The 24,971-nt window shown below is 40.4% G+C and overlaps 1 protein-coding gene across 1 annotated transcript; it reads left to right on the top strand.

Annotated features, from left to right (window-relative positions):
* Window positions 1-1,772: 1,772 nt before the first annotated feature.
* Window positions 1,773-24,152, top strand: aspscr1 (ASPSCR1 tether for SLC2A4, UBX domain containing). Its single transcript, XM_042485362.2, has 17 exons — window positions 1,773-1,907; window positions 2,131-2,186; window positions 3,271-3,385; window positions 6,376-6,476; window positions 8,399-8,447; window positions 8,662-8,735; window positions 9,229-9,796; window positions 11,526-11,585; window positions 11,819-11,958; window positions 12,772-12,853; window positions 12,959-13,025; window positions 13,461-13,523; window positions 15,018-15,070; window positions 19,145-19,196; window positions 19,322-19,391; window positions 19,942-20,129; window positions 23,811-24,152. The coding sequence occupies exons 1-17, from the start codon at window positions 1,818-1,820 to the stop codon at window positions 23,819-23,821; spliced, it is 1,839 nt and encodes a 612-aa protein (XP_042341296.2). The 5' UTR covers window positions 1,773-1,817; the 3' UTR covers window positions 23,822-24,152.
* Window positions 24,153-24,971: the final 819 nt, after the last annotated feature.

Here is a 24,971-nt window from a genome sequence, read left to right as displayed (position 1 = left end):
TCATGTGGATCTTTTGCTCCAAGAAAAAGTGAATCCTGGAGTTTGATCCTCACTTCAGTGGTTTTCTTTCTCCAGCTACCATTCACCACTTAGAAAGTAGTCTTTTCTCATACTAACAATGAAAATGAATCATTTTCACAAGTAATGCAAGTAAGGTTTTTTTCTGGTTTCTACTTAACATGGAGAGAAGCATCCACAGCTGTTTGTTGAAAGGATCCAGGTTCCACATTTCTTTGCCTCGTCTTCATCTTTTTTCCCAGTCTCCTTGAAATCCATCCTAAATCTAACATGTCATGCAGTGATTCCAGTCATTAAAGCTGTACGCTTGCTTACGTCTTGTGAAACAGTTAAAATCAGTATTTAAAACAAGACCCAGCTTCCATCCTTAAATCTGACGTTCAGCGACATACTGCCATCACATTTTTATTCTCTGACTTTGGTTTGGGTGTTTTAAAAGAGAGGAGATCCTGTTTTTAACAAGTGCATTTGTTTGCCATTCATTAATCAGACTCTTTTTAGGGTGAAAAAGTTGTGTGAGGACACAGATGCCTTCATGTGTTTTTGCACTCCATACAGCCAGTTTTGAAGTTTCTTGCCTGCTGAGCGAGGAAGGAAACTGATTGTTTGTTTGTTTGTTCAGACGGTGGCAATTTCCCCCTAGAACTGAGAGCCGTATTCACCCCTCTCTCTCTCTCTGTTTCTCCCAGGTGGACTCTGACTCTGCATGTTGCTGAAGTGGTCGGTCAGTCAGTTGCATGCCGTCTGAAGCTCTGACCTCACACCTCTCCAGCTGTTGGCACCACATGTCCTGTTGTCTGTCCAGTCTGATTCCAGCTTTGATCTAGTTTGATTCTTGCTGAGAGAAAATGTCCTTGAGTCTCTACACGTCGGTGCAGGTTGTCAGTCGAACTACATATGGTATATACTGTGTATACTGTGTATATGAAGTGGTCCATATGGGGTGCAGATTTGATGTGTTGTTGCCAGTTTACAGACAGGATCTTCTGTTATGAGGGTCAGTGATGTTTAGGCCTTTTTAACCAGATTGATGGTCTACATGCTAGTTGGTTATATTTTGTTATTACATTTTTGAATATTTTAAAGGTCAAAACAAGAATACATTTTTTTTTATTGTTTAGTAGGCAAATTGTGAGCTTTATTGGAGATTTAATGAATTCATCTTTTTTTTAGAATCACAGCAGCTATTTGTCAAATGGACATGAAACCCTTTGTTTTTAATCTCAGACTCATTGATGTTTTTTTTTAATAATTCAAAATTATACTCAAGGGCAGTCAAATTTATGAGACTACGCTTGGCAAATTAAGAAAATAGAAAAGAAAAAATAAAAAGATTGAATCTGGTAAGGTTTATTGATATTTTTAATGAAATTCTAAAATTTAGATACACAAGAGAGGACTAATAAAAAAATTAAAATGAAAAAGACAGTGCTTCCTGTACAATAGCCTAATTACCTATACGTTTTCATGTACCTATACATATTCCATGCAGTCTTATGCCACAGAAATAATTCAAAATATAGATGACATTGTTTCATACGCAAAAAGAAAAAAATATTCTTCTTCTTCTTCTTCTTCTTATCATTATTATTATTATTATTATTATTATTATTATTATTATTATTATTATTATTATTATTATTATTATTATTATTATTATTATTATGCAAACAAAACAAAATCCCCTTTACATTCCATGACAATATGTCTTCATTATTTTGGCGAATTGATCCTTTAAACCTCGAACTACATTTTCAATAAAGTTTATTCAAATAAACACCGCGACGTCACGACACACAATGGCAGCCAGTGGTTCAGCTGTGACGGTCCTGACTCCTAATGGGAGAAGACAAACGGTTAAAGTTTCTCCAAACACGCCGCTATTACAGGTAAGTTGTATTTTATGGACATTTCATGTTTCCTGACGTGGACGGTTTGTTTAACCCTGTTTTTTTGTCTCCAGACCGGAGCAAACTGTTATTTTCCTGTTAGCTTGTTTGGCTAACAGCAGTTAGCCAGTGACAGATCAGTTTCTGATTTCGTGCGGGTGAAATCAGATGATTTGGCAAACCAAGAGGGACCTCGCTCACACCGTGTATTTGTCATCTTCAGGTGCTGGAGGATGTCTGCAAAAAGCATGGATTTAACCCCGACGATCACGGTTTGAAGTGAGTATCTGCTAGCTGATGTAGCTGTCACAGTACTGATGTTTAAGCTAAATTAAGGTTAGCTTTATATTCCTGGCCTGTAACTTTTAAAGTAGTTGAAGCTCTTAAACCCAAACTGAATTAAAATACATCCTGGCACGTTATTGAACCCTGTGTTTGAAGTTAATCGGGTTAAGTGTGCTCTGTGTGAGATGTAAAGTCCGAGAAGTTAACAGGAGTGAACAATAATGTGTGAATTACCATGGCTGCTGATGCTTAACCTGTTGTTACATAGAAATGTTAGCAGAAGGAGATATTAAGTTATACTGAGACCATTATATTCATTTTTATATATTTAATTTGCACAGGGGTTTAAAAACAGGGGTTTTAATTTGTAAAGCTACCTCTACTTAACCCTTTGAACCCTGAGCAAATGGACTCAGTTTCTTTCAAAAACGTGGAAAGAAGAAAATGAGCAACTTAACAAGAAATGACCTGAAAATTAGCAAGATATTGGAAAACATTTAAAAAAGATTACCCACGGGTCAGCCCCCCAAAACAAAGAAAAAAACCAATAAAGAAAAACAAATAAGGATTGTAAGGAAGTGTTAAAAAAGAAAAAAAAGGCACACATTTTGAAAATAAATATACAAATAATTATAAATATAGTGGTCTTGACAGTTTTTTTGATAATTTTCTTGTCACCTTTTGCATATTTCTTGCAATTTGTAGGACATTTCTTGCCAAGTTGTTCCTTTCCTTTTCTCCTTTGTTTGCAAAAAAAACCAAACCAATTTGCTCAGATTTAAAAGATTGAAATGCTTGTGAAAGGCGCAAAATGCAGTACAAGAAAATTGATGTCTATCCGTGTATCAGAGGGCTAACCAAAAGAAAAAAAAAATCAGGATGACAAATGTTACTTTTTATGTTTTTATTTAATGTACTCTCAGGGATTTTAATGATAGCAGAACTAAGCAGCCCCTAGAGGAATAACATGCTGTCAAATTTAATGGTGCTCTTTGTTTTCTCATCATTGTATAGGACAGTTTTGATGTTACCATCCATCATGCTCACTTACATTTCCTGTGTCGTTAACTTTTTACAGATTTCAGAGGACTACTGTTGACCTCACGCTGCCATGGAGGTTTGCCAGCCTGCCCAACAATGCAAAACTGGAGATGGTGACAAGTACAAGGAAACAGGCTGTAGCTGACAGCCAGGTTAGTTTACACAAATTGCCTCTGTGTGTGTGTGTGTGTGTGTGTCCGTGTGTGTGTGTGTAAGACAGAGACAGAAACAGACAGAGAGTGAGATAGCAGTGTTAAACTGTGGTGACTGACCATAATAAAGATGCATAAAAACAGTCATCAGCTAATGTCTGTGAGCATGTAAGTATATGTGTGGTCACATTATGGTGATTGTCTGCTAGTTGGCGTAACCAGTAGCTCTATTTTGTGACATGATTTTCAGGTCTGACTTGGTGAAACAGAAAAAACGTGAGCTTATCCTATACATAAGGTTTTTAAACATGTGGAATGCACATTTCATATGTTTGAATTTCCAAAACTATTTCATTCATTGTGTTTCATGTACAGGATATTTAGATATTTATTTTATATATTTTGATATTTCTTTATTTCATGACAATTAAAATTATTGGCTGAGAATTCCTAGTAAGTACATATCCCAAATCCCAGTTAATGCACAATAGTCCGATATGTGGTTGTATTTGTGTTTTTTTAAGAGTGCTGAGGGAAAGTTGTCACTAGAACATGCAGAAAGAAAAGTGTTGCAACGAACACCGAATACCGAACTCGATGCGACACGGGCGAGCATCAATGACAAAATCAGTTATACTGCATTTGATATGGTTTTTACGTGTTTTTACGAAAGGTCTTGGCTATGTTATAATTTTAATGTTTATGCAAACAAAAGTCGCTGCAAATTTTATTTGTGCTTTTCACTATAAAACTTAAAAGATTTTCAATGTGTGTATCTGTTCTACTTTTTCTGACACATCTTAACAACGCTGCGACAATACTGATAACTGTGACCAAAATTAGGCTCTAAAATCATGACATTTACATACAGTTTCATCTCTAATACATTTGGGTTCAACCGATGTGCAGTCAGAGAACCTTTCCTATGTACATGTGTCAAAACATCTGGAAGATACTGACTGATCAAACATCACTACATTTTAGACTCCTCAGTCTTTTGCCATTCATACATGTTATTCATATTTGAGAAATAACACTGATATTATTATTTTTCATATTATTGTTAATTTCATTAAGTAGAATGGTCAAATAAGTTCAACATATTGTAAATGTTTCACAGACTTATGGTGATAGAGACAGCTGTCCAATATGTCACAAAATCTGTCTAACCATAGGGGTTTCACATGGATTGAGATCTGGTGACTGTGAAGATCATAGCGTATGACTCACTTCATTTTCATCTACACACTTAGTCACTTACCTGTGGGGAAGCATCTGGATGTATTTGATTGATTCAGGTTTTCCACTCCTCTCTAAATCACAGTGTGATGATTAGGTCTGGGTATTGTAATTCAAATGATTCCCTGAAACATAAGAAAAGTACAGCGATATATTGGACTGTCCTGAATACCATTTAGCAGCTTCGAAGCTTCAGTGATGATAACGTGCAAATATTTGAAGCTTTGACAGGACGCGATGGGACCTGGTGATGGGGGGGCACTCATCAATAGATGTACAGCAGATGCTTCACTACAGTTGGCAGCCACGAATAACTGTCCGCAGTTTGTCTCACCTGTTCCTTTTCGTGGTCGGACGGCCAAACGAATGCTCGGAGCAGGTGTTGATGAGAACATTGGCCTCAGTCGTGTCTGACACTTGCCACCTCCTTTCAGTTACACCCACCATTTTAATGTTAAAAAAACAAAATTAAACTTTCATTCTGATTTCGACATTGACTACCACAACAATGATTGAAGCTCTGAAGCATTTGGATTTGCGGGTTTTAATTGTACCTGGAAGTTCATAAATGCTCCGCCTGTGTTCCAGCGTTCACTCCGACTCGATCTGGTTTCCAAAAAAAACACTTTGTTGAAGCTGAGCTGTAGTTTCCTATGACATCATGGCATCATAATCTAAGCAGTAAAATCACGGCTGGGTTTGATCTGTTGTACTTGTTCATTTGATGGATGGTTGACTGTTGATACCTCGCAGATTTTATATACTCACACACACTCACTCTTTAAACCACACACACAGACACACAGCAGGCTCTCCCAACATAACCTCAGCCAAACTGGTGTGCGAGAGAGTTTTGTGTTTGGCTGTTGACAGCCAAAAAGCTCTTTTCATCTCTCCCGGTGTGCCGATGGTGTGTGCAGCGTGCTCTCCGCGCTGGACAACATGGTTGTTGAGTAAACATAAACAACTCGTAGAATGAGTCAGAGAGAAAAAGAACAACTGAGACTCGCACTGATGCCTGGTGTTACTCATTTCCAGACCGAGGTGGGCCCACATGTGCAGCTTAATCAAGTTCGATTATCAAAGAATTTTCTTTCCTTTGCAAAACGGCTCAAGATCGTCAAGCCAAGAATTTACAAATGTCCACCGAGGGAGAATTTGAGACATAATTAAGTGAGTTTTGTTCCTGCATTTAGGTCAACCTTTTGTCAGACATTCCTTCAGCGTAAAAGGTCAAAGAGGTGTTTTGCATCCAAGTGTTTAAACCAAACAAACAAAAACAAACCAAACAAAACTGTCAAATAAAGGAAATAGCCAGTGAGACACTTAAGTGCATAACACGCTTGCAAATTTTTGATTTAAATCGATGCAGTATTTAATTTTTTTTTAAAAAAAAAAAGCTCAACTGCTCAACTAAAAGAAAAATCTGAGAAATAAACTGTTTATATCCCGGTGGCTGATGTTTCTATACCATGTATTTTATCCAGGAAGGGTCCTTTTTCACAAGCTTTTATCATAATAAATGCAAAAACTGCCACAAAAACACTCAGTGAACCTTTAAATTCATCTCAAAACTGCCTATAGTACTCACACTCTGTATTCTGAGGTTAAACCCCATCTCAAGAGAGCTGGATGGACTGTTTTCGATTTCTGGATCATGGACGCTGTTTAATGTGTAAAGTGTGTTTGTGGTCTTTGACGTACGTTTTAACTATAGTGTGTGTGTGTGACTGTGGTTTCTTCTCCCTCAGGTGCGGATTGCGCTGCAGATGGAGGACGGCTCTCGGCTCCAGGGTTCGTTCTCCTGTGGACAGACTCTGTGGGAACTGCTCACACATTTTCCCCAAATCAGGTGTGTCTGTGAGCCTGTACACATGTTCAAACTTTTTGTGTGTGCGCTCTTGTGCATCTATCTTTGTGAGGGAGAAACTGAGAACCATTTTGAGGACATTTTTTTATGGCTGTTAACTTCTTCACAGGGCTGTTCAAGGATTAAGACGTGGTCTTAGGTTTAAGTTAGAATTAAATTGGGGTTATACTACGGCTGGGCAGTATAGAGTTTGGTTATTGTAATATTATAAGTGTCTATTCCTGATTTTAAAGGCTACATTACAGTAAAGTGATGACATTTTCTTAACATATCAGACTGTTCTAGCTGTTCTATATCTCACCGTGTAACTATTTTGTAAAAGCACCAGTAGAAATTTGGTCAAAAATATTATTTTTTTTGCCACATCCACCAGCTGTTAACGATACATCGAGGTTAGGGTGGGGAAGTTGAAGGATCTACTGGTTCTCAGATGTATTCTTTTCCCTGATCTGTATTCTCATGTCAGATATTTTTTTAAACAATATTCCTTATGTTACTTAATGTAGAAACTCAGAGCAATCCAGTATAATGATTGCCATCCGTTTGAATTATTTCCACTTTAACTGTCATCAGCTTGGCATGGCAGCCAGAGCTGTGAATTCAAAATGCTTTGTAGTAGTTGGTAACTAGACACTGTGCTTCTAAATCCATCCAAAATTTAATCAAAATTCAAAAGTAAATGTATTTTACCTCCAGATTGTAAAATTGATTTTTTTTTTTATACTGTGATATTTTGCTGCATCACGCTGTTGTGACACACGTCACAGAATTTTAAGCTCTTTGATTAAATGCAGCTTTGGAGTCGCAGTTAGCTCATCTCATAGTTCTTTGTACACAGACAACTTACTTATTTTTTAACAAAAAAAACAGATATTAACTGTCAGAGATTATGGAGAAAATTAATGGGGCTTTTTTAATATCTTCCTCCTAACTTGCAACCCCATTAAGTATTATTGTTTATTGATGATATGATGTTAGCATGTTATCGTTCTTTCCATGTTATTAAATTAATTTATCCAAATTAATGATGTTTAGCAAGCTATGATTAAAATAATATTAAGAATATTAACTAACTTAAACTAAGGAAGACAGATCACTGCTCTGAAAATCAGTTTGATGTTTTTACGTTGGGTTTGTTATATTTTCATATAGCTGGTATATTGTCCTCTACAGTATTTTGATATCACACACTCCTGAGGTGCTCGAGATGGTTCTGACAAGAACAGACCGCAAAACTATTTGTGTTTGCCTTCACTTTTCAGTCGGCTGGAAAGTGAAGGTGATCACTGTGTACGCAGACCAGCGCTGTGTCAGACAGCATCCCTTCTTCTCACCACTCCTCTATCAAAGTTTAAACTTTCCCACACATCACCACCACTCACTCAAACACACACACAGACACACACACACACACACACACACACACACACACAGACACACACAGACCTGCAGCTGTTACTCAGTAGTTCCAGCTGTGCGGTCCCAGGTGCTCTTGCATCCGTCCAGCCCTCTTCTCATCTCTATTAAATGACATCACTCCATATCCTGATCCTTTTCCAGGGAAGTTACGCTTCCATGAAATGAATATTAGCTCCACATCAGCATAAAAGCTCTGTGAACATTGTGAGGCAGAGGGGAAAGCTTTGATTTTAAGAATTGAGGAGAACAATAGTAAAACATTTATGGTTCAATTAGTTTCTACACGGGATTGTGCACACATGGCTTACACATGCAGACATCGTGCCACTGCATCCCATGAGGTTTTGTTGTAAAATCACAGGGCTGAGTTCCCTGAACAAGGAAAAGTCACTTCTGGGTTTTGTTTTGTCACTGTTAAAGCAAATAAAAGTCTGTCACCCATAATTTTAATCCCTGTTTTTCTTATTGTCACCACCCGATTGCAGTGTGTCGGAGTCAGAATCCACCCCTGTGTGTGTTTACATGAGAGATGAGGTATGCAGTATTCCTTTAACGCTTCATTTTTCATGAAATGAAAGTGACTTTTGTGGTAACAAATCTGTGTGTGTGTGTGTGTGTGTGGGTGTGTGTGGGTGTGTGTGTGTGTGTGTGTGGGGGTGTGGGTGTGTGTGTGTGTGTGTGTGTGTGTGTGTGTGTGTGTGTGTGTGTGTGTGTGTGTGTGTGTGTGTGTGTGTGTGTGTTTGTAAAGGTGAGTGGCGAGGAAGCTCTGAAGAAGGCCACTCTGAGGTCTCTGGGTCTGACTGGAGGAAGTGCCATTGTCAGGTAGGCTGCTTGTGTACAAACAGCACACTGTGCATAAAACAATGTTCAGGGTTCTCGTGGTCATGGATAAACCTACAGAAGTCAGAAATTTGGAAAGAATCATTGAATGTTTTGGGAAAGTCATAGAAGTTTTTTGTTTTGTGAATTTTTTTCGGGAATCTTCCGTGGATAACCTTCCATATAATGGAACATAATGGCAAAGTTTCTGTAGCCGTCGATGTAATGTAGCTCTGTGTCGATGTGCAACATCGTTTGGTTTACCATCGCATGTGTTAATCTATTTTTCCCTCGAGTTCTGTATACCAGCTGAAATTATGTTTGAATAGAGTTTGAGTCTTTATTTTTGAAAAATGCTGGATAAGAAATGCAAGAAAAGAAATGTTATTATGGGTTATAAAGTCATAAAATAGTTCTGAAATTTTGTCCATGGAAATGTGTGTTTGAGCCTTTATATAAACTCGAGATTTTATGATTGTTTCCATTTCTGTTTAAGGTTTTTACTCAAAAAGAACAAAGCGCAGGGAGAGGAAGATGGCGGTGAACCCACTGAAACAGCTGCTATGTCAAACACACCCGTTGCCAAGGAAACCACACCTAGCCCTTCATCTCAGCCAGATCCTGCTCCGTCTCATCCGGAGACATCAACAACAGAGGTGCCAATTAAAAATTCAACCCCCCATACGCCAATCGAAGCCCACCCTGCTCCAACTCCTGCCTCCGCCACAAGTAGCACACTTCCTGTCAATCAGGAAGAGGTTCCAAACTCCCAGGATGCAGTTCGGCCAAAGATCCCTCTTGGCGAGAGAGGAATGCCAGAGGGAGATGGCGAGGAAGCAGGCCCATCAGGACTGAACTCTCACCCTTCATCCTCCTCCTCCGCTCCCTCAGCTCCTTTCATTCCCTTCTCTGGAGGCGGTCAGCGCCTCGGGGGTCCCTGCGGAGGTGCAGCGGGACGCTCGCTGTCTTCATCCTCATCATCCTCATCTCTGTCCGCTTTCGGGGCCACAGTTGAATCACCCAAAGCCAAGAAAGCAAAATCCAGCCACAGTTCTAGCACCAAGGTGAGACGTACTGTATTTCTACAAGACCAGCAAATTAAGAAACTCCTGATAGCGTATTTTAGGAGAATTAAATACTTGTTTTTCTTGTGAAAGACAAATAATCATAAGCACAGTTTGCATTTTGAGAGAGTGGTATTTATTCAGAACTATAGTTCGCCCAGTTCTAATGTTGTTTCAGTTTTCTCAGCACTTTATGTAGGAGAAGGTAAAAATGTAGAAGGTCGATTTATTAGTCATTTTTTAAAACAAAGTTTAAAAAATGAAAAATTACATGTGTCCTTGATCCTGCTGCATCTTTGGAGTTGAAGGATGAGTTGATTAAAATCATCAGCTACAATGAAAATTCCATACGGTTTCTTCGGCATGTTGCTGCTGGTGGCATCATTCAATTCCCGCAGTGCATTTTTTGAATTTTTTGCATCAGAGTCTTGTGTCCTTATGGCTCCCAACAAGGTCCATCCTTCCAGTGAAACAGCTTGATCTAGGATGTTAGGAGTTAATCTTGTCTCTGTGAAGATGTGTGCAGTACAGTCTCTGATCTCTGTTGCTGAGTGAGCAAGTCATCCACTTGATTCTTCTGCAACTGGACATTAGCCAGAGGAAGGCTTGGTAGAGGAAAAGCTCTCAGTCCAAGTCGGGTCAGCCTTGCCCTGATGCCGGCTCTCCTCCCTCTCTTCATCCGGCGCTTTCGTTATTCCCCTCTGGTCTGACTGGCCGCTCGGCATATGCCATTGTTGGGGATCCTCTCGCATCTGGTCCAAACCCCACACAACATTTCCCCTTGTTGATAAGCGCTTCTCTATCGCAGAAAAGCCGTGCTTGCTCTGACGTCATGCAAAAGTGGACGGCGATAATTTCGCGACATGGAGGCGGCCCCTGATTTTAGAGCCAGGCACGACAGTTACTCTCCACCAACTGCACCACCTGGCTCTCAGCTGATCGCACAGCTGATTGGTTAAGATGTTGACTCAACAATATGAGGTTTTATATAAACTTTTTTGTTGTTGTTGAATTTCAGAGATTTGGAATTTATTTGTCTTATTTGAAAGGTTTTTTTTTCTGTTAACAGAATACATGTTGTTGTTGATAGTGACGTTTTGCTGTCAGAGAGATCATGAACCATACAGAGTCTATCGTAAATTAGCACTAGACTATTTTCATTATTTTAGAGACTATTGAACAACACAAAGACTTGTGGTCAGTAGCCTAGGTGGGATGTGAGGATTTTTAAAATAACATCTGACAGATGTGCTCAGCTGATTTATATGCAGCAGCAAACTGATATGATGCTGCTTCACTTGTGAATTAATGTAAAATGAAGACTGAGTTATGAACAGAAATTACAGATTGCCTGTGTAACAATTTGAAAGTTTACAATACAACAACAGGAGACTGTGAACAAATCGGTATACGGATGATTGTTGGTAATCCATTGGTTTTGGCTTACTGCTTGACAACAGTGTTGGACATACGTATTTAACATTTTCTTTTTAATTTCATGCAAGAAACCACTGTTTCATATCACAATGCTAGATGAATCAGAAACTTAAACATCAAGTCCCAGATTTGACGAATTGTGCAGATTCGAAGGTCTGGACCAAGGCAACACCCCATTGACAGATTTTTAAAAAATTTGGTACAAGCTGAAAGTTAATTTTGACCTCAGAAATAGTAGCAGATAAACAGTCAATCTGAGTTTAACCTTTAGCCTTTTCTGTTCCTTTCACAGCATCAGACCACTGCCAACCAGCTAGATGAGGACATGGAGCAAGGGGAGAAGTACTTGGAGGTAAAAAAAACAAAACTTTCCAGTCAGAACTTTCTAACATTGAATCTGTTACCTGTGGATTCAGTTTATTATCTTTCCTTGTTGTGTGTTCCCCTCAAATAAAAGACTTCCCGGTATTTTTGCCTCATGTCTCTCCCTCCGGTCCTCAAAGTTTAAAAGAAAACTCTGCTTTAGATGAAGAGTGTGGACATTTAATGTCTCTGTCCATTAAGTTGCTCACTGTGTTTCTGCAGCCAGTAGAGAGGGAGCTTCTCGTCTACCACCTGGACTCAGTGTCCCGACGCTCTGACGACCACAGTAATCTGCCTGACGAGTTCTTTGAAGTGACGATGGATGATGTGCGCAAGCGCTTTGCCCAGCTGAAGAGCGAGAGGTGAGAGGAGGAAGCGAATGGGTGACTCTGGGTCAGAGGACTGTGTGTGATATTTAGTATAAATACCTTGTTGCTGCAGAAACACGTCTGGATCAGATGTGTTCCTGCACTGTTTGTAACAGATAATTAGTCAGTTTGGCATTTGGTCCTGCGGTGTTTTTTCGATGTATAACCCTTAATTGCAGAATACCATAGCAGTGATGAGAGGCCATAGGGTGGGAGAATGCCGGGCATCACTGCGTGCTTTTTGAAGTTTTTTTTTTTATTTATTATGAGTTTGAAGTTTTTATTTATTTATGAGCGCTTCTTTAAAACAGATGTGAACAAGTTTACTCTGTGCTCTCTGGATGTGGCTGCAGCAGACCACAGCTGCTGAGACACTGTGTGTGTTTGCAAACATTTTCTTATTTATAAGACACCACGCACACTACAAAAGCTTCTAAATATGGCGTACAGGGAGCAATTAGTGAGCCTGTTTTGTGTAGACGTTTATCCTCCAGCCATCGACCAAACGCCGTCAGATTGAGACCTCACCGCGCACATCCTTTAATCTCTGTCTACATTGACTTAGCTGGCTGCCTCATGGCTACGCTACTACCGTGTCAATGACTGCAATTACCAAGGGGAGAATTAAGCCGACCACAGCAATTCATCTCTGCCTCTGTCACGCACACACACACACGGCCACACACGAGTAAGGATAGAAGATGCAGAATTTTCTGCTCATCTCTCCCATTGTTGATTCCACAGGTTTTATTTCACAGCTCATTTTATTTTAACTGCGTCCGTCTCTTTTCTCCCTCGCTCCTGCAGGAAGATGCTGGAGGAGGCTCCGCTGATGACTAAATCTCTGAGAGAAGCACAGATGAAGGAAAAGATGGAAAGATATCCCAAAGTGAGCACAAGTGAAAGAAGCGACGTCACAGTCCTGATTTTAGTTCTACGTGTTTATATAAAATATATCGGCTTTCAATAACCAACTGCCACTGTGTGTCTCCAGGTGGTCCTAAGGGTCCAGTTTCCAGACAGACATGTACTGCAAGGCTTCTTCAGGCCCCTGGAGACAGGTGTGTGTGTGTGTGTGTGTGTGTGTGTGTGTGTGTGTGTGTGTGTGTGTGTGTGTGTGTGTGTGTGTGTGTGTGTGTGTGTGTGTGTGTGTGTGTGTGTGTGTGTGTGTGTGTGTGTGTGTGTGTAGAGTGTTCATTTCAGCTGGCTAGCCACAGGTATGGCTGCAATGTTAAAGCTACTTGCGGCTCCCTCACCACATTTATGACTGTAGCCACACCAGAGTGACGGAGAGACAGAAATAATGAGACAGGTCTGTAATTCCAGGGATTAGATCCACCTCAGGCCCAGCAGCAACACGACAACCAGCAGAACAACAAATCGGAGGGAAATTCCATCTGAAAAAATGAATTATGCTGCACACAGGGACTGATGGAGGTTCAGATAAATCAGTTTGTTCATGCTCAAAGTTTATACTCTGTTTGTTTTGTGCCCAGTTGGTGCTGTGAGGCATTTCGTGAGGAGTCACCTGGAGGATCCTAAGCTCAGTTTCTACCTGTGTAAGTGTCATATAATTATCACACCAATTAATCGCAACATCTTTAAGCATATGAATCCATTTTAATTATCTTTGCGGAGTCACACACACTGTTTGCATAAGATTCCTCATCGCTATTATCTAAGGGAATATTTTTATATTGCTTTTCTTTTACTGTCTCAAAGTCAAACTGTGATTATTTAGGTCCCAAATAAAGAGAAAATTAATTCATCGATTAAATGAAACAGTGTAAATGCGACAAATTACACTTAACTTGTAACTTGTTATATTGTTTACAAACATAGGAAAACATAATAAAATTTCCAACAGAAATTTATCGAGTTCCTACGTCAGTGGCCGTACTTCGTTGGTTTTAATTTCTGGCACCAAACAAAACTATGTACAGTCCAGAACAGGTGGAAGGAAAGGTATTCAAATGATGCATTTGTCTCACACACAGTCTTTGCCTATCAATCAAGCTGATGCTCTCTACTCATCAAGTTACTGCTGAGATGTGTGAATACAGCGAAATAGCTCCAATGAACAGTTGCCTGATACCACTTACACTCTCTTTCCATCTTCAGTCTGACATTGCATGAAGTCTGACTGATTTCTGTGGGGGAGGGTGATTCGGTTTTTCCGAACCAATCCCTAGAGACCAACATATCCGCCTGAATCTGTCTCTATTGTTGTTATTACTAATTATACCGTAGGTTCCAGCACACCACTTTACAACTGCTGACAACAGCTCGACAACGACATTTATCCCACACATGGTGCAGATTGTCTAATCGTTAGTCCCCCCGAGGCACTCACTGATTGTTTTTGTATCAGTCGGACGCTGCTGTTTCATGTCAGGATACCAGACAAATCAGTCAACTCAGTGGAGTGAGCAGATTTCAAGACCTGGACTCAGGCAGTCCATGTTGTCCAACAGGGCAAGAAACAGTTGTGGCCAAACAACCTCACAGTTTGTGAACAAGCCAACAGATTATCCACATAATATAAACCTCTTTCTGAACCTTAAGGTTTTTTTAAAATGAGGATGCTGCAAATTTAAAATCTCAGCCACGTAACTGATGAGTACAAAGTTGGATTGAAATGAAATTATCTTTTAGTATTTATTATTAATGGTCCATTAGCACTTCATTCATCAGCTTGTCGTTGTTTGATTGATTTTAGTGGATGTTTGATGACAAAAGACTCATCAAATTGTAATACTGGTCAGAGTCACTGAGCACACAGGACTATCTAGACTTGATTTACTTAAGTGTATAAAATAATTGTTTCCACTGACTTGCTGTTGTCCATTATTTCCTGCAAAGCAGCGACATCAATAACATCTATAGGAAAAGCTTGCAGTCTGTCTGCAAACATTGGTCTTATTATTTTTTTATCATTTTCTTTGTTCGATTTAACTTTTCAGTATCAGTAATGCTGTCAATATATATTGTGAAGTGTAATGAGCCATTTTTCTTATTTGTACCTTTTCTTTTTTTTTGCTAAAAACTTTCAGTCATCACCCCGCCAAAAACCATCCTGGACGACCCCTCAGTGACACTGTTCCAGGTAAGATCTCTCAGTGTTATGTAAGTCTTAAGACAACACTTTGTTTTTAACCACAATAATAAACAGAATGATTTGAGTCAAGCAAACCACATCACAGTCAAACTCCAGAAAACAACAAGTACAAAACTCTGACTTCCCATCTTTGAACCCCCCCCCCACACACACACGGACTGACTGTAAAATGTATCGGCGGGTCCCTCTCTCCTTTTCAAAGCCCCACCACATTCCCGTTCTCCCCCCTTCTCTCGCTTCTACACTCTCTCACACTTGTCCCCCCCCTTCTCCCACTGTCCTTGACCCCAGCTGGGCTTGATTTTTCCCAGACTGGCACATGGGGTTAATACAGGCCTCGCTTTGATCTTGACACACACACACACACACACACACACACACACACCAGAGCAATGGGCAGCCTTGATGCTTTGTTGCCTTCGAGCTCAGAGTTATTCGAATAATGAAAGAGAGAGAGAGAGATGCAAATGGAAAACAAGAAGTTGTTCTCTTGCACGATTCATCAGTCTGTACCAAAGCGGCCACATGGATGCTCGGTGTTCTTTTATTTTTAGCTGCATTATTTTAGAATAATTAGAGCACGTTTTCTTCCTCTGACACTTTGACTCGACCTTAAGTAGACGTGAGAAGAAGTGGAGGAACGAAGGGGAGGAAGAGAAAGTTGTTTGAAGTGATATCATGTTGTGATGATGAACAAGATTCAGCTCCACTGAGGGACTGGTACAAAAGATAACAATCCTCAGGAGATCACTCTAAAATGTGCGTGCGCGCCCTTTTGGTGCCATGATCCCTCTGAATCAAATCTGATGCAAGTCGCAAATCTTTTTTTCGTTTTTCATCTTTGTGTCCCTTCCTGAACTCTCTGCCTGTTTATCTCTACACGTCCCTCTCCTGTACCCCAAAGTCCAGCTCTTTCTTTCTCTCTTTTCTCCTCGTTCTCCCCCGCCACCCTCATCCACCTCCACCACTGTCCCTCTCTCCGACCCTCTCTTGTGCCTCACCCCCATGTCTCTATCCATTAGGGACTTAAAAGCGTTAAAGGGCACAAAAACAAAATCTTTAATCCCCTTGGTATCATGTCACACACACACACACTGTCTGGCTCCGTTTCCCTGTCTATACATCAATCTTTGACAGACACACAAAGAATCTTTCATCTTTTTTTGTCATGTCACATAGACATGAGTGCACACGCATATGTTTTTTCACACACACACACACACACACGCACAGACGCACACTTTAATCACTTTGTGTCATGTCAGGAAAGGAATGTTTCCCAACCCAGAAGCCCTTTGATACCAGGCGTCCCCTCCCTCATCCGTCTCTCCCTCTGTCTTCCATCAGGATCCGTTCTGCCTCCCTCCCTCCATTCCTCTATCCTATATGTTTTTTTTACACTGTCTCTCTCTCCATTACACACACACACACAAACACACACACACACAGGTCCCGTCCCGTCGCCCTGTCTCATCCCATGTGGAAGTGCTGCAGCCAGAGGAGCAGGATAGCAGGAATGCTCGTTGTTTCACTGTAACACATTGTTTCCTGCTCACAGCGCTGCGATAATAGCAATTAGGCTAGTGTCCTAATTTAGCAACCAGCTTCTGAGGGCGAGGAGGGGGGGGCAGAGAGAGAAAGGACAGTGTGTGTAAGGCCGGGTTGTAGTGGAGGGTAAACCCGCCTAATCCCAGTGACAGCCACGGTACCTTCTCTTTGGACAGCGTTGATTTGAAACAGTGGAGGATGGGACTGTTTCGCTGATGGCGCCAGAACTGTAGCTAACGATTATTTTCAATGCAGATTAGTCTGTAAATTAAACGTTTGCTAAGCCCCCTTATTTATTGTTGCCACACCTGTCGAAAATTCAAAGCAGATTTAAAGATTTAGTGGATTTAAAGACTTTATTGGTCATGTTTAAAGCCAGAAACATATTATTACCCGAACACCTACAGAGGTTTCTCATATTAAGATCGAATGATGAGGATCATAGAAGAAAGTTTAATTTCAAAAGTCAGTACGCTCGCACTACATTAAAGCAGATGTGTGTTTCACTATATGGAGTCAAACTGTGGAATTTTCTGAATAACGACTTCAAATGCAGCTCATATATTATTTAATTTGAAGGAGGGTACAAAGAAAAAATAATGGGACGTTGTGAACTTTCTGACTAACGCTAATGTTAAGATGACTGATTGTTTCTTTTGTTATTGCTAAATTTAACATGATTTGTGAAAACACAAAGGTGTATATAGAAAGGTCGGCCTTTTGTATCTGTATCTGCAGTAGCTTTTGTTATCAGTATAAAAAAAGTATTAGTATTTCTTCCTCCTGCTCCTGTTTGTTCATGGAATGTGTCGAAGTATTATGAGAAATCAGACAGTGTATGATGGGTTTTTGTTATTATTCTGGAAATGAAATGAACAGATAAACCAAATATGAATATGAATATGAAATCTGACACGGCACATGATGCACACATGCAGTTTACAAAGATACTGTCAAAGCTGTTATTGATTCTGAAGGAAATGGCTCCTTGATTTCAGACAATCAGACAAAAGCTGCTTCTAATTTCTTGCCAGGGATTATTGGTTTCAGTCTGCAGTGACAAATGATTCTGTCCAGTTTGATGCCTGTAGCTAGGTAGTGTTAGGTAATGTAACTAAAACTTTAGCTCCATGAGTTGAAAATGAAGGGTCAGGCTAACTTGTTAAAGTTTCAAGTTGACTTTGAGAGAATCTTGTAAAATTGGTCTTTATGTGATACTACTGTAAAAAGACTGAGGAGCAATAATAACAATGCTATTAACCGAAATAATTATTGTTTATAAAATGTCTGAGTATAGAGGCACACAGTTCTAAGTTCTTATATTTGAGAAACTGGTTGCGTGAAAATGGCTCAGAAGATAATTAAAATAGTTGTCAATTAATTTTCTTGACGAGTCATTTTAGCTGCACTTTTGAAATATCTTAATTTGTTAAGTACTTAGTTACTTAAGTTATCAAATATTCTTAGTGGAGTAAAAGATGCGTTTCCCTCCTGAGTGGTGGAGTACAAATGGAGAGTGGCATGAGATCAGAAAACTCAAGTAAAATAAAACTACCTAAAATTTGTCCTCAAGTACAGTACTTGAGTAAATGTAGTCAGTTACGCCCCACCACTGATCCCTAATGCTAATACTTACTAATATTGTAAGACACGGCTGTACGTTCCTGAAGGCTGAGCCAATTTTAGGGCTGAGATGTAACAGACGTAAACATGTGCATCGTGTTTGCATTCTAAGCAGGCCAAGTTTCCATTTGTTACTACTGTTGTACTCGGAGACAGTGAAAGTCAATTCATCTGTTTACTTTATTTATGGATCAGTACAAATACGTTTTAAAAATAGCACATAGTCGCATAAGTACAAAAATAAATCAGGTATAGAAATAAAAATGTTAATGCATCAAGTTGCATCGGCGATAATAACCTCATCATAGCATAAAGGTGCTCAGATGTCCCCACTCTCTGAACCAGTACATCAGTAATCATTAAAAACATCTGGACTCTGTACTTTTGCACCCATGCTCTCCTGTGTTGTTGTTATATTTCTGTGAAGACACACACGAGCAGAAGACTGCGTTTTCTCAGTCTAGTTTTGTTTGTCTTCTCTAGTTATAGTCGCAGACGCGTGCCCTGCCTGCCTGCCTGTCTGCATTTCTACCTCATAATTGCACACTTGATAATATCTGCCTGCGAATGGTCCATTATAACCATTAAGACCTTCACCGGAGAGGAGTGTTGTGCTTCAGGGGTGAAAGTGTTTTCACTAACCATTTGATTGTTGCTCATTTTGTGGTCTGCTTCAAAGAACCCACGGTTGCTGGTTCAGATCCCCGAGCAATGAATCATCTTCAAAAATGAACTTGACTCTGGCTTGGATGTGGTCACAGCGCTCGGTTTGCGTGTAGAGGAGAGGCAGTTTTGTTTTGATTTTTCCATGTTTTTGCAGAAATTGACTTGTGTGCCAAACATTTTTGATGGCTTCTGTTCACGTCTGTTCGTCTCCCTCTCTGTCTGTAGGCCGACCTGTTTCCTGGCGCTCTGGTGTACTTTGGCTCTGACGTTAAGACAGGTTTCGTCTCTTTGGTTCTTGTCTTTCATATGCTGATTTTGAATTAGATACTGGTGTATTACTGAGGAATGTAATTTAACAAAACAATAGTTTACATTGTGTGACTGTGTGTGTTTCCTCCACAGATTTTTACATAAAGAGGGAACTACTCAAATCTTCTGTCTCTGCCTTGCAAGCAAATGAGTCCATTGCAAGGTATGTGTTCACGTGTGTGTGTGTTTAAATGTGTTCCCTGGCCGTGCATGCGTTAGGGTGTGTATATATGCACTTGTATCCCGCGGCAACCAGCCTATTTTCCTGTCACAAAGCTGTCATCATTGGAATCCCTTTGAGGTTCTGCCTAAACAGCAGGTGCCCCCATGCGCCCTCATTTCCTCCACACATGCACACACACACACACACACACACACACACACACACACACACACACACACACACACACACACACACACACACACACACACAAACCATTTTCCAGTCCTTCTAAAGATAGAGCCCGTTTCCCAAAAGTGACCCCCACCTGTTGTCCTTCTTTAACAAGGTCATCACTCCTCTGTTTTAGATCTTCATCTCACCCAGTTGTTTAACTTCTGCTGCAGCTCTTCGTGCAAAACAACGGAGCTTTAAATAGATGCAGGAAGTCTTCAAGAAAACAGAAAACAAGATGCTGTCTTCAAAGCATCTTTCTTGGTGACACATATGTTTAATACTTCAACGTTTTTTTTTTTTCCTCCACCAACCTCAGCTGCATACTGCTGTCCCCAACACCCTCCTCCATGTCTGAGGGCTCCGAGGAGCCACTGCCTCCTCCGGAGCCGAGAGCGGACACCAGCCGGTCCACACAGGACGAGAGTGACCCTGCTGCACACACTCAGGCTGCTAAACCTACCAGATCCGACCCGGGCAAGGTGCCCAAGTGGCTCAAGCTTCCAGGTGAGGACGTGACAGGATACAGAGCACACAGCCCCTCACATAGGCCGTGTTTACACCTGCTATTAACACGTGTCGTCGGTGATCCAGCGCCAAATACAAGTGGCAGCGATCATCAAGACACATTGTGGTCCAGTCACTCAAACTACTTTCCAAGGTGGTGTAGTTGGCAAACCAAATATCAAATATAACTGGACTTAATAACTGTGCACGTGGCCTTTTGACCTTCAAGTGTAAGTGACATAAAAAGTAACGAAAACTGAAAACGAGGTCAGCAGGAGGCACGTGATAGACACAGGTGTACACAGCGATGTGTCTTGGCTGTCCACTCGTGTTCAGATCACCAAAACACCTATTAATACCAGGTGTTAACACGCTCATAAGCCCTATGCATAGGGGTCAAGTATTACCAGGACCTTGTGATTGAGAAATTATCCCCACGTCTGTGTTTCGGGCGGCGCTTTTGGATAAGCAACGTCAGTATTTAGCCGGAATTTACTGACAGTTGTAGTTGACCTGCATCATCAGCACTACATGGATCTACATGGACCCATGTGGTGACACTTAACTCACGCTCTCCTGTCAGGCTTCTTAAGGGGTCTGAATGATTTTTTTCGGGCTGTCTTTTTACCTCCTCATCACGACATTCTGTGACATTGGTCACACTTGGCTGTTTGGCAGATGATGTGGTCCCCGGTCCAGTTCTGCAGTACATATGGGAGGTGTTTTTGCTTGTCAGGAATTTATTTCCTCTGTGGCAGAAAAACATGTTACACAAGCCACCAGAGACTCCTGGAAGTCAAACTGGGCTTCGTAAACACTCACAGGGCTGACTTACTGTAACCGACACACTTTAAACAGATTCAGAGGAAGTCACAAGCCGAGCAATACTTTAGACTGCAAACAACCCATAATGCAACGCTCTCTGTAGGAGCCGCTGTTACACCAGAACCCTCTCCATTCAAAAAGATGTTGTGAATATATAACTGTTTAGCCTCCAAAAATGAAGACCCCACTTTTTCAAGTCTCATCTCATATTCAGGCCAGTCCCTACATAACCTTTTATCTCAAAAAGCATTCGCATCAGTGACAACAATTACGTGCATAAAATACTGTTTCTTTTGCCCTCAGTCTGGAAAAAAACAATATTTCTTCTAAGCTGTGTACATGGCTAATGTAAATTTATATACCACTAATATTCCTGTTTACATGCAGCTGTGCATACTCCAAATAATATGCCCAAATGTGTCTTTTTTTCACATGAAAATATGGAAAAGTGGAACGGCTGTCCCGGCTTCTGGAAATGTGCGGGAATCCTGTAATTAAAACATTTGTCTACTGTCACAGCATCCTGTGATTGGTCTGCTTTGCCGTTACATGACAAATAAACCTCATCTCCAGAGTCCAGTTGGAAGACGCACCTTTCCAATCCGCCTCGGTACGCTCGTTCGGTTCTCACTGGAGCTCCATTGACGTCTTTCACATCAGCCCAAATAAAGCACCCAAAACAGAAACAAGTTTTGTACCCCTCCAGACATGTCCTTTTTTTCTGTAGTGAAAGATCAGAAGTCTTTGAGCCACACGATTCTTGTCGTGGTAAACACACACACACACACACACACACACACACACACACACACACACAAACCACAGTCAATAGGAAATGGCCTTTTGAAAAAGAATTCCTCGTGACTCAGAAGATAAGGATGCATTTTAGGATGAACCAATTAGTTCAGGATGGTCACCCCCTCCAGCCCAGGAGACCACTACAGACACTGAGGGCCCGGGGAGACAGCCTGCTGCTGGGCCACATCACACAGCTCGGGCCCCTGCGGTCTGTCCAGGCACGGCGCTTCTCTGTTGTTCTATTGTGGTGTTTCTGGTGGTCACTGTATTGATGTTTTTGTTTAGAATAATGCTCCCTTTTCTCTCTCTTGGTCTTGTTTGTGTTTTCGTGCGCATTTTATTTCTGGCTGATCTCCGTGTGTGTCCATGTGCGTCTTTTTAAGAAAGTTGTGGCTGCTTTCTCTTTCATGAGGAAAGTTGAAAGAAAAAAACAGAGAGGAGGGGGGCTGAATCTGGAGTTATAGGCTCCATGTGTGGAAGCCTACAGTACAGAGGGCACTTTAACACACGCGCGCACGCACACACACACACACACACACACACGCACACACTGAGTCTGTTTGTCCATCGCTGGACATGTCCGGTAGTAGCCAGAACCGACACAGTTTTCATCTGTCTGGTGAATTTCAGGCACGGCAATAGAAAAATGCATCTTTTTATAAAAAAGCTTTCTGCTCCTTCTTGCATCATGACGACCAGTACTGTCTTGATGCCGTGAGACAGTTGAGTTATTACATGTTGCACAGAGTGTTATGAAAAACAGCCATGTCTGGATATTATCGTGCTTGTTTGAAATGATTTTGCAATGCGTATCCAGTAACTGTTTAAAATTCAGTAGTGGTTATATATTTGTTTTTTTTGGCCGGGGTAGGCAGAAATCTGGAAAAGGCAAAACAAAAAGGCAGCATTTGAGAATATTCCCTTCTTTCTTTACTAAGCCCCTCCTACTAGACGACCATGGTCACTTGCACGTGCTTTATGTAGTAACAGTGTTTCCCATTCATTGATTTATTACATCTTATTTCATTGTACAGTTGCCTGCTGCTCTTCGCTCCCCTTGTTGCTTCTCTCTTCCTGTTTATCAGATCACAAACGAGACAAGTATTAGCGAGCTAGCCATCCCAAGGTCCCTTAACCTTGCTCCACACCGCTGTGAACCACATCTGTGGAAGAAAAGCGGGCAGCAGCTCTGGAGACGCACCTTCTGTTCGTGGCTGTAGCAGCTCAGATCAGGCCACCAGAAACCCCCCAGCACAGGGTCAAACCTCTGTAAAGGCAGCAACAGAAAGTTTGCTGATCCAGTGGGGAGTGGGGGCTGTCCGGCGTTTGCTCTGGCTGGTTGTAGTTTGCTCTGGCTGCTGAGTGGAGGTCATCTCCAGAGCAGCGGGGAGTGAAGCGGAGGACACACTGTGAATCGAGGCTTTCCTCGCTAACGTTAGTGACATAAATGTGAATTTAGCAGTGAGTCTTTAGCTCCAGTTAGCAGAAGGCAAAACTATGAGCAGCACTTTCTCTCCATCTCTGAAATGCTTCTCTGATATTGACACATGTTCTGTTTCTTTCATGTTCAGACCCTTTTTATGCATCATCAATGTGATTTATATTGTTTGTTTTTTTGATCTGTACAAAATCTGTGTAAAAATGTCATGTTTTGGTTTTATCAACATTTGTGTGCCGCACGCTACATGCTGTGATGTCATATTTAATAGGCAGTCATGAGAGTGGTATTGATCTTCCTTTGTAAAAAAAAATAAGTATAAGTATTTCTCAAAATATGGAAAAATTTGGAAGGCGTAGATACACTCTCTTGTCATATATACTACTAATTTTTTTTCCTTTTTTTAATGCATTTTAAAAGCAAAAGTGTAAATAAGTTACATACGATATCGGTGTAGAGATCCTTAGTTTCTATGTTGTAGATCAACAAAATAAGAGGACTATCCTTTGAATAAAACAAAGATTTTTATTCTGTAATGTTAAAAATGTCACTGCACTGTTATGTTGTGCTCTGTGTTTATTAACTGAGCTGTTAATGACGGTCTCCTGTTTTCTGCACAGGTAAGAAGTAAGACTGCTGCTGTGTGCTGATGGGAGGACTCACCACGACAGACGTCTGACAAGCTGCGTGCAGACCGAGTAGAGCACTTAAACCTTTGCTGCGCTTTGAAAAAACTCGACTTTGTGACAGCAGCGGACTAAATCCATTGTTGAAGAAGCCTGCACTTGACTTGGTTTTAAAATGGTCACAATAATGAGATAATGACTGAGGAAATAGTGAATATAGCAAATTGCCAAGAGGATTGTTGTGTTTCATTCCAGTTGGAGAGAGTGCTGAAGAAAACGCTTTTATTCAGCGGGTGAAAATGTAGTGCAAAGTGAATAAAGATGGTTGTACTATAACTTTTATGTCGTCTTGTATTGAAATTCAAATGACATGTTCTCATCCAGTTAGTTCAAAGACCGACAAACTCTAAATACGCCACACTGCAGTATTATTTCTAAAATTCATCCCTGTAATAATGTACTGTATCTGTCTCTGCCTTCGACAGTTTTTAGGTATGTTCTCTGTCATTTGACACATTATGGCCTTTTTTCTTTAGGAAGTTTGTATCTCTAACTCTGGACATATATTTCATATTTTTTATAGAGTTTTAGGTTTTTTTCTGTAATTGAATAATATTCATTTTGATAAATCAATATCTTTTGTTCCTGAACATAACTAAAAGGGTCAGTGACTAGAGCCAGTCATGATGACAAAAAAACCCAAGTGCCAGCTATCTTAGCATGTAACAGCACCCACCATCGCACCAAATAAGGCCTTAGTTGTTATCAAAATGTCTTAAATCAATCTTTTAAAAGTCCAAGATGGGAAGAAAGTTTTTTTTTCAGACATGCATTGTATTTCTTAAAATATTTGGTAATATTTGCCAGTCAAATAATTTACAAAATACCTCTCACATGAATGTAATGCAGAAAACCAACACCAATATTATATTAACCACATCCAGTTAAATGACGAATTAACAAGGCGAACCAAATCAATAATTTTATGTAAACATAACATCCTTTTTTTTTTATATGTTCCACTGTATAAGGTTTCACAAAATTGTTCAACTTTTTAACTTGAACCAGAAAAAAATCATTTGTGTAAAATTTTACTCTGAGCAGCATTACAAAAAGTCTATAAAAGTTTTAAATCTCACTTGTCTTAAGTTGTAT

Source organism: Plectropomus leopardus, chromosome 3, assembly GCF_026936395.1.
Source record: "Plectropomus leopardus strain MGB_pleo_1.0 chromosome 3, ASM2693639v1, whole genome shotgun sequence".
Taxonomy (NCBI): domain Eukaryota; kingdom Metazoa; phylum Chordata; class Actinopteri; order Perciformes; family Serranidae; genus Plectropomus; species Plectropomus leopardus.
This window is presented reverse-complemented; position numbering and strand designations above follow the sequence as displayed.

Bases quoted from the DNA above. Each gene is read 5' to 3' on its own strand.
- aspscr1 (XM_042485362.2), top strand. From the start codon at position 1,818: ATGGCAGCCAGTGGTTCAGCTGTGACGGTCCTGACTCCTAATGGGAGA. The intron at 13,026-13,460 runs GTGTGTGTGTGT...TTTTGTGCCCAG, and splicing joins CTTCAGGCCCCTGGAGACAG to TTGGTGCTGTGAGGCATTTC. The intron at 19,392-19,941 runs GTATGTGTTCAC...CACCAACCTCAG, and splicing joins GCAAATGAGTCCATTGCAAG to CTGCATACTGCTGTCCCCAA.